General features: G+C 48.5%; 1 protein-coding gene across 1 annotated transcript; it reads left to right on the forward strand.

Annotated features, from left to right (window-relative positions):
• Window positions 1-5,894: 5,894 nt before the first annotated feature.
• Window positions 5,895-6,915, forward strand: LOC148686848 (uncharacterized; the record flags this gene model as incomplete). The annotated part of the gene is made up of 1 exon (XM_088661183.1): window positions 5,895-6,915. A coding segment is annotated over one exon (603 nt), but the record flags the coding sequence as incomplete, so codon positions are not given.
• Between the last annotated feature and the right edge of the window lie 6,401 nt (window positions 6,916-13,316).

A 13,316-nucleotide genomic window follows, 5' to 3' on the forward strand; every position in this document is an offset into this window, starting at 1 on the left:
TGGCGCTCCTTTCGGACCATCCTTCTGTCCCCAGCGCGACATTGGGGATCTCGCCAGGGAGCGACGCAGTTCCACTCTGCGGCTGCCGATCCTGTTCCCGGCAGAGAAAGGTCTCTGGGACCGGTACACGGAGCTCCAAGGGTCGCGGCATTCAGCAGTCGTCTGCAGGGTCGAGGCGGCCGCCTCCCCACGACACTCCCACCTAGCGCAGCCGCGCCACCCTCAGCCCCTGGATACAACACCGGATGCTGCACGGAACCAGGGCAGGGAACTCCAGAGCCCCTGGCACGTCATCAACCCAGGAGAGTGGTGAGCCGACCGCCAACGCGGCAGTTATTTTGAGTCCCTTCGCCCCTGCTGTTGCTGTTTTGTTCTAGGTTCGTTGTTGTTCCCCTTTTGAATTCAGCCCTTTGCGCCCGCCATCTTGTGAGTCCCTTCGCCCGCTTTTGTTGTTGTTGTTGTTGTTCCCCTTTTGAATTCAGCCCCTTGCGGCCGCCATCTTGTGTGTGGCCGGCCACGTGTGCTGGTGGCCGCGGCCATTTTGGATAGGGCTCTCCCGTTCCAGCAGCGGGCGCCATTTTGTGTGTGGCCAGGCGGCGCGTGCAGCAGCCATTTAAAGGGGTTGCCCAATTCACCATACTTTTCCCTCCAACATCTTGGCCTGCCCAGGGGCTGCGTTAGTATTCTGGGGACGATTAATTGGCCTCCCCATATCTCCCTTTCACGAATTTGGAACTTATTCAGTTATTCGCAAATCATCGCTTAACTTGTTATTAATTCGCATTCCTCATTCTCCTCAAATCATTTTGAGCTACCGGCTTCACCGGGAAATTAATTTTCGCCGAAATTCCCTTGGGCTACGGGTTTTACTTGGGAATTGATTAAGCTTTACTGGTTGCATTTGGTGAATTAATTGGCATTGGTGATTATTAAAGATAGACAGTCATCTGGGGAATTCATTAGCTTTAGTTGATCCAATTGGGAATTAATCAGCATTTTGTGATTATTGAACGTTACTTCAGTCTTCCAGTTATTAATTAGCTTTAGTTGATTTTTAGGGGCCTCATCCTTAATTAGCGTTTTAAACAGATTCCTCCACCTGGCCTGCCTACGGTAACAGGCAGCCTGCACTCTGGTGATTAGGCAGTCTGTTTTGATTTGTGTGTGCATTTAAAGTTTTGGCTTCCGGACGGCACATCCGCCCTGCTGCTTTTACTCGAAAATCTTAATAGAGCATTAATTGTAATATAGTGTTAGCCAGTGACCTAGCAGAATTCATATCGTAGTCTCTTCTCGCCCTGCTGCTTTTTAGCCAGTGACCTAGCAGAATTCATATCGTTTGTCTCTTCTCGTCTTGTGGTTTCACTAGGGCGCTGATAACCCTTGAAGAAACATGTCTTCAGGACGCAGTCTGCGCAAAAAACCCTCTAAGGGCGCTGCTCCTGGATCAAACGCTGGCAACGCCTCATCTGGCCCTGCCCCTGCTTTTGACCCTAACGCTCTGGCGCAGGTGGCTTCCAATTTGCAGAATATTTGCAACCAGCTGGGACCTCTGTGTTCTACGCTCGCTCCTTTGTGTGTGTCTCTTGCCTCCGCGAACAGGGGGGCCCAGAGTAGCGTTAGCAATTCCCAGGCCTGTGTGACAGAGAGCCCTCCGGACAATAGCCAGTTGTCTAGCTCTTCCTTCTCCCTCTTTAGCTCGCAGTCTAGTAGCCGGGGAGCTCCTGCCACATCCGTCACCTCCCTCCCTTCACAGCAGGATACGTGTGCTCAGCCAGGCACATCAGCGGCTTCCCTCCTTATCTCTCATCAGAATCTGGCCATTGCGCAGGGTTCCCAGGCCATTGCGCAAGGTTCTCAATCTGCTTCCCAGAACCCCCACCAGGTAACTTCAGTCCACAGTCCTGGGTCACAGCACGATTTGAGTGCACAGCCGGGCACGTCGGCTTCTTTTCTACAGAACGCACAGCAGGTCCAGGCCATGGCGCAGGGCCCTTTAACTGCCCCTCATAACACCCTCCATGGCGCACACGCCTCACTCCCTAGTAATCCCCTCCAGGTCTCCCCGATACCTAGTAACCTTCTCCAGGTTGTCTCGCCCTATAGTTTGCAACATGATTTGAGGGTCCAGCAGGGCCCATCGACTTCTTTTCCGCAGGTCCAGACCATCGCACAGGGTCCCTCAACTGCATTTCATAACACCCCCCAGGGACAAGTCGATGCCACCCATATTCAGGTTCGCACACCGGTTTCGCCTCTCATATCTGCTCAGTCCGTTTCAGACCTCCTTAGGTCCCAAGCTCTCCAGGCCCAGGCCGGGCCTTCCTCGATGGCTGTGGGATCCTTGTCAGCACGGGGGGACGCCAGCACCCGGTCAGTGGCCGAGCCCCCCAGCGAGCCGGCGTGTGGAGAGACAAGTCAGACCGGAGGTAAAGCAAAGAAGAAGACGGAGAAGCGGAAGCGCAGCAAGAAGGACGACTCAGACGAGGACTCAGGTACGTCTTCCGATTCCGATGCGGATATTCCCATGGAGGATTATTGGGGGGTTGCGGAAGACCAGATGGGCCTTCCTTTTTGGGTACACAGGAGGCGCTCTAGTTCCCATCGCAAGGGCTTCAACGGCACACTCGAATGTCGGGGTGGGGAGTTGGTGCCAGAGGCTAAATCCTCCACCAATTCAGACATTGACATAATTTTGGGGTCCCATCTGTCAAATCGGAAGCGTGAGAAGATCTTGAATGGTGATTACATCGATATTTTCACGCTGCTGCCCCTGTCGCAAATGCTGGGGAAGGGGGAGAAAAGGAAACAATTCGGTAAGCGTAGGTATAGAACCCCGCGTGCAGACCGCACTTTCGAGAATTGGCAGGTCGGTATCAACATTTGGGTTGCAGTAATTGCAGCAGCATACCCTAAGAGGGCAATGCACTTGTTGGCCTACACAGCAGATGTTAGGCTGGCCTACGCGATGGCGGGGGAGGCGGCGGCTCTTAACTACGATGAGGATTTCCGTAGAAACGCCTCTCAGAACTCGAGGACGCGCTGGGACCAGAGGAATCAGCACTACTGGAGTAACCACGTGGTGCCATTTGTCGAAAAGAAGCAGGTGGAGCCGCAAAAGTCAGCCAGGTTTGAGCCCAGGAAGGACCCGCGTCGCAGGGTCTGCTGGGAGTACAACAAGGGCCTCTGTCAGAGGCCCAACTGTAAGTACGCACATGAGTGCGACAAATGTCTCGGCCAGCACCCTGGAGTTTCCTGCTACAAAGGGAGGCAGCCCTTTCGGGGAGGAAGAGGGGGGGGCTCAAGCCAGGGTCCCAAGAACCCCCAAGGTGCCACTCAGGGACCAGCCGCTGGCCAGAATAGGTACTAATAAGTCCCTGTCCCTGGCATTCACCCCCATAAAACTTCCCCCATTGCGCAGTCTGTTAAACAGCTATCCCAATTCCACCGCCTCCTTTTACATTTGGGACGGCTTCTCACGGGGTTTCAGAATCCCGGTGTTTACCCCACCGTTAGCTAGTGACCCACCTAACCAAAAATCCGTGCGCGATAGGCCAGATATAGCAATTAAGAAAATTAATAAAGAAATCACTGCAGGTCGGGTGGCGGGCCCATTTGCGACACCTCCCATACCGGACCTCCACATTTCCCCCCTAGGCATGGTACCAAAAAAGACCCCAGGCGAATTCAGGCTTATACACAATCTCTCCTTCCCAGTCGGTAAATCTGTCAATGACGGCATCCCACAGGACCTTTGCACAGTGAAATACGCATCCTTTGACCAGGCTGTTAAACTGGTTAGACAATTCGGAAAAGGGGCACTGCTAGCCAAATGCGATATTGAATCGGCATTTCGGCTCTTGCCGGTGCATCCTCACGACTTCAAGTGGTTGGGTTTCAAGTTCGAGGGTGCGTTTTTCATAGACAAAGCCATGCCAATGGGTTGCTCTGTCGCATGTTCAGCTTTTGAGACTTTCAGCACATTCTTGGACTGGGCCCTCCGCTTTAAAACAGGCCTAGCAGGTGTTACACATTATCTCGATGATTTCCTTTTCGTGGGCGGGGCGAATAATGGGGAGTGTGCGAGGCTTATGAAGGCCTTTGCTTCCCTTACTCGAGAGCTCGGGGTCCCACTCGCAGCCGAAAAAACTGAAGGGCCAGTAGTTTGCTTAACTTACCTGGGTATCGAATTGGACACTGTGGCCCAAACATCACGCTTACCGCTGGATAAACTGACGGCTCTTAATCTTAAGTTAAGTTAATCTTACAACTGATGCCCCTTAAAAAAGTCACACTTAAACAGATTCAATCTCTGCTCGGACATCTCAATTTCGCGTGCAGGGTGGTTTCGCCAGGACGCCCTTTCTGCCGTCGTCTAGCTAGACTTACCGTGGGTCTGGAGCGCCCATACCACAGGGTCCGTTTACCCAAGGGAGTAAAGGCCGACCTCGAGGCTTGGCTAACCTTTTTGGATAACTTCAATGGAGTGTCTCTTTGGCAGGACAATCTGAACTTAAGTTCAGATTTCCAAGTACAATCAGACGCAGCCGGGTCTTTGGGTTTCGGAATATACTTCAAGGGCAGATGGTGTGCTCAGCCTTGGCCCGCCAGCTGGCATGCCTCAGAGGTCACACGCGATCTAACCTTTTTGGAGTTTTTCCCAATTGTGGTGGCGGTGCACTTGTGGGCCGAGGATTTCAGGGACCGCCGGGTCTGCTTCCGGACTGATAATCAAGCCGTGGTCAGCGTGATGTCCAGACAATCATCCCGTTCCGCGAGGGTGTCTGCCCTTCTGCGGGCCTTCGTGCTGCGCAGTCTGGAATTGAACTTGCACTTCACAGCCAAATTCGTTCCAGGGGTCAATAACAATATCGCCGATGCGTTGTCTCGTTTCCAGATGGACCGCTTCCGCTTGCTGGCACCGGAGGCGCAGCAGTGTCCAGAGCCGTTCCCGGAATCCCTATGGAACCTTGGGAGCGAGAAATCTTGAAGGGAGTATTCGCATCGGTTGCCCCCTCGACTCTGAGTTCTTACAAACGCGTTTGGGCAGAATTCTCTAAATTCAGAAATAAGGGTCCCTCCCCGTCACCTTTGGGCCCCCCCACAGAGAGGGAGGTCTTGCGATATGTGGTTCACCTTAGGGAATTGGGCCGCGCTGCCAAGACTCTTAATATACATACGGCAGCGATCTCATTCTTCTGCAAATCCCTGTACTCCATGGACCCTTGCGATAACTTTCACTTGCGCAGGGCCATGGAAGGTTGGCGTAGGCTACAGCCACCAGCCAGTGACCCCAGGAGACCCATTACATTTGACCTGCTGTGCAAGATTCACAGTCATTTGACGTCCCTTTGCTGGTCTCCTTATGAGGCGAGCTTGTTCTCCGCGGCCTTCTCCCTAGCGTACTTCGGAGCCCTCAGAGTGGGAGAAGTAGTATGCGAGGACCACCCTGACGGGTCTTCCCGAGGGATCAGGATGCAGGATGTTTCGTTATCTAGCTCGTTGGCAGTAGTGCACATCCGTCGATCTAAAACTGATCAGCGGGGATTAGGGGCCACCATTCGCCTCCCTGCAGCAGGTGGCCAAGGCCCTTGTCCAGTAAGGGACCTCAGGCACTTCCTACATCAGAGACCGGCCGGCACAGACCCTCTGTTAATTCACCAGGACAGTTCTAGGCTCTCGCGCTCCCAGTTCACACGGGTTTTACGCAAGGCCCTCTCGCTGTGTGGCGTTGACCCGAACCAGTTCTCCGCCCACTCCTTTCGCATTGGTGCAGCAACCTCCGCGATGCACATGGGCCTGTCAGCTGAAAGGATTCAGGAACTAGGAAGGTGGAAGTCCAATGCTTATAGAGGATACCTGCGACCCACCCCGTAGCTGCAGGCCCTAACTGATCCCCCGTCTGTCATTGTTTCTTTTCAGATGGGCGCCGCATCAATGTGTGGATTGCGGGTCACAGCATTGTGCATTGGGCCAAAGAAAGAGCGATGGAAACCGGTCTGGGGAGTGATCTTGGCCTCCCAGAAAATGTCAAAATTTCGTGGATTACCAGGCGCGGGATGCGCTGGAAAGAACTCCTGCCTGCGGTCTTGGCAAGGGCTGCTTCAGTTGGGCCCCCCCATGCGCTGGTCATACAGCTGGGGGAGAATGATCTGGCGTATCGAAACGCAGTGGAATTGAAATGGAATATCATTGAGGACTTTGACAAGCTGTTGGCTTCTTTTCCGGGGATGACGCTGCTGTGGTCCGCCTTGTTGCAGAGGCGAGTTTGGCGTGAGGGGCTCTGCCCGAAGGCATTGAACAGAACCAGGAGGCTGTTGAATTCATTTGTATTGCGCAGGGTCCTTGATTTGAATGGGCAGATAATTTCCCACCCAGAGATAGTACGCACTGAAGCAGCCCTTTATCGTAACGACGGAGTACACCTTTCACCCCAAGGGAACGACATTTGGTTAGGTGACATAATTAGGGGGTTGGAGCATTGGTTGAGGGTGTGAGGGTATTGGCGGCGAGCCATTGGGGCTCGAGTGGCGGTTAGGCATTGGAAATTTGCATAGATAAAGAATGAGGGGGCAGGTTACGTCATCCCCTGCCCGAAATTGGAGATTTAATCCCGTTAAAGGGATTCCGGGGGCGGTAGCTTTGTCCTGGGCCTACGGAGGTCAGGGCCGTAGAGCACCCCCCAACGGTGGCCACAGAAGGTGTCTCAGTAGATACATATCACTGGGGCTCCTTTCTGGTGGTTAATTTCTCCCAGACTGTAACACACGGGTTACAGTCGGATATAGTCGGTTAGGGTCCAATGCCTAAGCCAATACCGCTCCACATCCTTAACCAATAAAGTTGTGGCCTTTTCACCCACTTAAACTTATTTCTCTGTGTCGTGTGCATTATTTCTGGGGAGGGAGGGACATTGCCACACAATCACTTTTCTCCACATATTCCAGGACTCTGCCCTGGTGCTGAGCCTGGGACTGAGCATTGGCATAAATGATGCCCCATTTAGCTTATCATCGCCTGAAGAAAGTGATTGGATACCTCCTCCAATTTCTGATCAGTGACTGTGAGGTAATCTGGTAGGAGGCTTTTATATCGGCTAACCACCAAAAACTGCTGCATCTGATGGCCAAGCAAAATGTATCAGAGCCCACAGTTGTGCAATGTTTGACCAACTTGTTGCACACCATCAAGATCCAGCTTCTGCAGAAGAGAGAGCTGTAACCAATGAGCACAAGCAAACATGTGCTTATTAGCGGCTTATGCGTGCTTGGAGAGGAGACAAATGTGCACGCATATATTTGCACACAAATCAGGACTTGTAGGGGAAACCGTTCTCTTTACACCCAACATCTGGTAATGTCACAGTCCAGCAAGCAGCACAGCTGTGTCTCCACTTGGGCTGCTGCAAGAACACGCTGCCAATCCTTTAAAGGGTGTCGAAGAGAGATTGATTCCTCAGCTCTTCCTTCCCTGAATTACCAGGCTCTCCAATTAACATTAACTTCTCTCTGGGCACTGGCTCATTATCTGAAATGTTACACTTCTGTAATATATTCTCCAAAAGGGCTGCTCTTCTTTTGAGCAGAAACAGTGTGTGTGTGTGTGTGTGTGTGTGTGTGTGTGTGTGTGTGTGTGTGTAGGGAGGGGGGGGAATCTAATAGAACCTAAAGTTCCATTTCCCTATCAATCTGGGCCCTTTAATTTGGAGTTTGGTACCTCAAAGAAACCTCTGGAATAAAATTAATTAGCCTCTGGTAATGGGGATTATCGCTGTATCTGTGTAATAGAATTTCATCCATACAAATGAGCTGTAGCTTCCCTGCTGCACAGCTGCAGTGGTGATATCTCTAACAGTGCTTGAAGGATAAAAGTTATCACTGCTGCTCTGCCCATCACAGGGGCCTAGCTGTCAAATTTATTTCCTTTGACAGCCGTGACTCTCTCAAGTGATCCCCCTCAGCTTGAGTACACTCTAGCCTGCCTCATCACAGAAAGCTGCAGCAAGGACGTCTGTTTGTGTGTGTGTGTGTGTGTGTGTGGTTGCATTCCTTCCTTCCTTTCCAAAAAATATCACAGTCAAAAATATGAAAGTGTGAGTGTGGGGGGGGGGGAAGGGGACCACAGCAACAGCATAATAAACAGATTTGTGGTAGCATTTCCTGCCATCCTTGTCTTTAGCCACTCACAGCCGAATATGGAAATGGGGCTGCTTTCTGACTAGCTGTGCTTAGATGGCCCAGACAGAATGGAGCAGTCATCTTCAATGCTGTCGCTGTTCTGGCGGGTATCTCAGCCCACTGCCATACCATTCAAGGTCTGCAGTGAAATCCAATGTAATTCATTAGGTGTGTATGCATCTCACAACAAAAAATACCCCCCACTCCCGATAAAACCTGTAAGGCTCTTTATTTCTGTCATTTTGGGATAACCATTGCCACATGTTTTTCTATTTATTTATTTATTTATTTATTTCGCAAGTCTCGTGTGCTGTAAGGTGACTCCAAGTCAGGCGCCGGGCAAAGGGACAGGCTATTCATTTATTTAAATTATTTGATACCCCATCCTTCATCTTCGAAAAACTTGTCAGGGTGGCTTGCAACACACGATAGCATTTCCAGATACGTTTAAATGCATGTTTCATCAGTCTTGTTTAGGCACCTATGCATGGATGCATGAGCTGCCTATATTAATATTTATATATTAATCTATACATTTATTTACATCTACACATTTAACGTAGGTTGATGGAATATTTTGATTGTCAATGTCAGCTGGTGATTTTTTAAAATCTTTTTTCTTTCTTCTGCTCCAAACCTGTTGCCAACTTAACCCCCCCATACATTTCCAGTTGTTATCATCACCAACCACCCCCCCCCAAAAAAAATCCCCATATGAAACCTATCTAAAGACCCACCCCATGCAATGAGCAGGCATCACAGAATGCTTTTGCCACAAATATCCATGTTTGCAGTGCTTCCATTCTGCTGTGGCACGAGGTTTGCTCTGCTTCCCAATTTAGATTGTCCTGGGAATAGTGCTGAATCACAGAGACTCGTGTTCCAATCTTCACTCAGCCATGATGCTCTCACCAAATGAGCTCTGCGGATGAATTCTCAGCCTAATCTACCTCGCTTGGTTGTTGTAAGGCTAAAATGAGTGGTTGCAGCGACAGAGAGAGACCCTGTATGTTTCCCGAGCTCCTTGGAGGAAGAGTGGTGGGATAAGAAAGTGACACAAAGAATAAAACAAATGTTTCTCTACTCTCTAGCTAGCCAACTTCTATTTTTTCACTCAGCCCTTGCCTTCAGAGCATTTCTTGACATTTGGATCCTGTATTGAGTTCCAGAATTGCTTCAAGTCAAGGGCCAAAGTCAGTGGCATGCGCTGAATTTTTCATAGGGGAACAGTTAGGGCACGCTTCCTCAACCTCGGCCCTCCAGATGTTTTGAGACTACAATTCCCATCATCCCTGACCACTGGTCCTGCTAGCTAGGGATCATGGGAGTTGTAGGCCAAAAACATCTGGAGGACTGAGGTTGAGGAAACCTGAGTTAGGGCCAGAGGCTCTTGAGAGGATGCCAGAATTCTCTTTCCTCCTTCCACAGCTGCATGGGGAGGAGGGCTTTTGGACCCAGAGCATCATGCTTCCCTTCCTAAGCCAGGCAGGAGCTTCCTGGGCTTTGGCATCAGGGGCATATTTAGGGGACTAGACTAGTCCCCTAGTCCATTGACTGCATGTCACTGGCCAATGTTGATTGGTATTTTTTAACCACTTCATTTGTTTTAAAAACTAACAGATCTGCCTGCGATCTAGGAAGAGGGAGAAAAGGGGAATGCATGGCTCTGTCTACACATGCCATATGTTAAATTTGTATCACTGGCAAGGTGCTCACCACCAAATAGCTGAAATGCTTACTGTAGACATGGCCATAAAGATGGGCAGTCCCCAATGTCTGTTGCCCAATCTCATTTAGCTTTGCCCCACCTTGCTTTTCCACATTACCTGCTTCTCTACCTCAGTCATTTTCTTCACTGACAGAACTAAGGGCTGTAACTCCCTGGCAGAGCATCTGCTTTGAATGCAGAAGGTCTCAGCTTGGCTCAATCCCTAACATTTCCATGTAGGGTTAATAGAGACTCCTTGTCTGAAATCCTGGAGAGACACTGCCACTCACCTTATGCAGAACCTTTGGCAAGCCAGATGTTGTTGGACCACAACTCCCATCAGCCCCTGTCAGCATAGCCGATGGTCAAGGACAACAGGAGGAGGACCACAATAATAAGCTAGGCAGACCATAAGGCAGCTTTCTATATGTTCCTAAAAACTGCACAACTGCCAGTAATGAAACAGATTCAGCTCTTACACAAGAGGAAACTGATGCCATTATAACCCAAACATCCAAACAGGTGAAGAGAATGTGATAAATGCCTGTTGATGTCATAGTTACTTGAGCACTGAGAGGGTTTTTCTTCTCCACTGAGAGAAACATGGTTCATGTGGACACTACTTCTCAATGGAAAGGTCACAGAGCCTCCTGTCTATTACATTGTTCTCCTTCTCAACTTTCTGCCTGCATTGGTGAGGTGATTAAGGTGTGTCTGAGTGTGGAGACATACATACATGCAGGCTGCAGATTAGAGAGACTGTAGAGTAGGGTTTCCCTATTTCAAAAAGTAAAAACCAGGACAGGAAGCCTCCCAAATCGTTGAGCTTTTCTGCCATTCAGAAATTCCCCCCTCCCCCCGGATGTCAGTTCCATCCTTGAAATCCCAGTAATGGCAGCCCTACAGAGATGTTTATACTTGTATATGCTATGGGATGGAGAGACAGTCCTGCACATTAACTAGCGTGGCTGGCCCAGACTGGATGCAGGTTAAATGGCCTCAGATTGACCCTGAAATGCGGCAACCAAAGAGTGCAACGAATGCACTATTGAAGGGGGATGTTTCCTTTCCTTTCTTTCTCTGGGAGATTCTTTGCAAATAATGTAAACACACAAACACACACACCCTTTCCCTGCTACAATATTTTAATCTTAGAGGCAATTAGAGTTGCTCTGTTTGGGCAGTTTTTCACAATTCATTTCTATCCATTAATCTTCCAAGATCCCAAGCACTCACAAACTGCAACATGAAGCCTTGCTAATTAAGATGAATTGCTGTGACGCTTTGACAATCCCCAGGAAATACATTTTGTTGCAACAAAAGCGAAAACCCAAACCCGCTTCTCCGTAGCACTTATTAGTGTTTGTTTGGCTCACTCTCCTTTTCTCTGTGAGACTCGTGTGTAGATTTTGAAAGAATTGAGAAATTTTGTTGCAGGAAGATTTTTCAAAGATCACTATAGATCAATAATCATGGAGATGGAGTGTGTAAGGGGGGATACCCTATTTAATCTGAGATATATATTAATTTTTTTTTAAAAAAATTGTCCAGTAGCACCTTAGAGAACAGCTAAGTTTGTTAATGGTGTGAGCTTTCGTGTGCATGCACACTTCATCAGATACACTGAAACAGAAGTCACCAGACCTTTGTATATAGTGAGAGGGTTGGGAGGGGTATTACTCAGAAGGCTGGTGGGAATGGGTGATTGGCTGATAGGAGTGGTAAACCTGTTGGCTGTTAACGACTGCAATTGGTCTTACAGGGAAAAGAAGAAGAAGTGTGCATGCACACGAAAGCCCATACCAAATACAAACTTAGTTGGTCTCTAAGTTTGGGCAATTATTATTATTATTATTATTATTATTATTATTATTATTATTATTATTATTTATATATTTCTATTGCATCAGACCAACATGGCTACCTACCTGTTTTCTGAGACAGGTACACTAGAGATGAAGCAACCCAGGTTTCAGTGTCAAGAGTTCTCAACATTAAAATAGATCTATAACAGATGGAATTAGAAGTACAAGATTTCATGAATCAGGGTGCTCTCCCTTAAACAGCCTTCCACAACCTGCTGCCCTCCAGATCTTGTTAAACTACAGCACTTCTCAAACCTTACCATTGGTCATGCTGGCCAGGCTCAAAATCAGTGGGTTCTCCATGATGCTGCCAGGAATGAATGAACTATTGACTATATTAATGCATCCCTACCACATGGTATTATTTCCCTGCCCCAGGATTTGTTTGTTTTTATTGGCCAATTTCTACTGGGATCTAGATTTCCATGCCCCCTTGTGATTGCTTCTCTTTTGCCACCAGGTATCTCCACCACAAACACCTTCACCTGTCCCTCCAATTAATTCTGCCACAAGGTTTACATGTACACACACATTTCTGTCCTAACAAGACCAGGATCGAGTAGCCACCAGAGGCTGATCAGTGCCAGACCTCGTTTCAATGTAACCCAGAAACCTAGGACCGAAGTTAGTTTTCAGTATTCATGTGACATCACATTTGTATAGGGAAGGGATTAATGTTCCTCTAGTAAGTAATAATACTGTATCCGAATGAGGCACAGATAAGCTCTTGGCTGTATCCTTTCCAAGGAAAGCTTGCTAATATATTACATCTCCAAACAGCAACAAAACAGTCTCAGTGTGTTTCAGCTCCACTCCAAAGCTAGCAAAGGATTTTGTATATCAAAGTAAAAAAGGAGGCTAGGAGAATACTTTCGAATCAAGATTGCCACACTGGAGGGATGGGAGTTGGGAGGAAGCATAAAGTGACACTTTACAAAACTGTTGTAAGCATATCCTTTTCAAACAAATCATAGCCCCCCAATTTGCTCCCCAAAATGAAAGCAGCAGCAACTTAAGTTGTGTATTGCCTTTGTGCTGTTCGTTATGCACAATCACATCCTAAACTTCAGAGCTCGCCCTTCCCCTCCCTCTCCCACTTTGTTCAAATGAGACGTTCATAAATTATAATTAGATAGAAGTTAATGGATCCTGACTCATGCATAAAAGCACTGCTCTTTTCCTCTCTCTTAGTTTTCTTTTGTGAATGAGAAACCTAAACAGTGTCCAGCAATCTTCATTTAGCAATCAGCGCTTTCATTCTCAACATTGTGACATCACATGCAGCAATTATATCTCATCGAATTCAAGCAGAGAAAGGTTTGGCTACAGCCTGAATTGGCCAGAACAAAATCAACTGTCTCCCCTTGAACTGTATACAATGAAAGGTGAAAATGTTCAGGCTAGTGAATGAAATGGCTTACTGCTATGGGGAGTATTTTGTGGATCGATCTCCTGTGGAAAAGCATACAGAGACCCCTCTGTGTAGAAAATGCAGCAGACTGTGGGTAGAAAATGAAGAACTCATATGTTCCTTGGGTCATTCTGGATAAACACGCAGTATTCAGG

This window comes from Zootoca vivipara, chromosome 2 (assembly GCF_965207765.1).
Source record: "Zootoca vivipara chromosome 2, rZooViv2.hap1.1, whole genome shotgun sequence".
Lineage (NCBI taxonomy): Eukaryota > Metazoa > Chordata > Lepidosauria > Squamata > Lacertidae > Zootoca > Zootoca vivipara.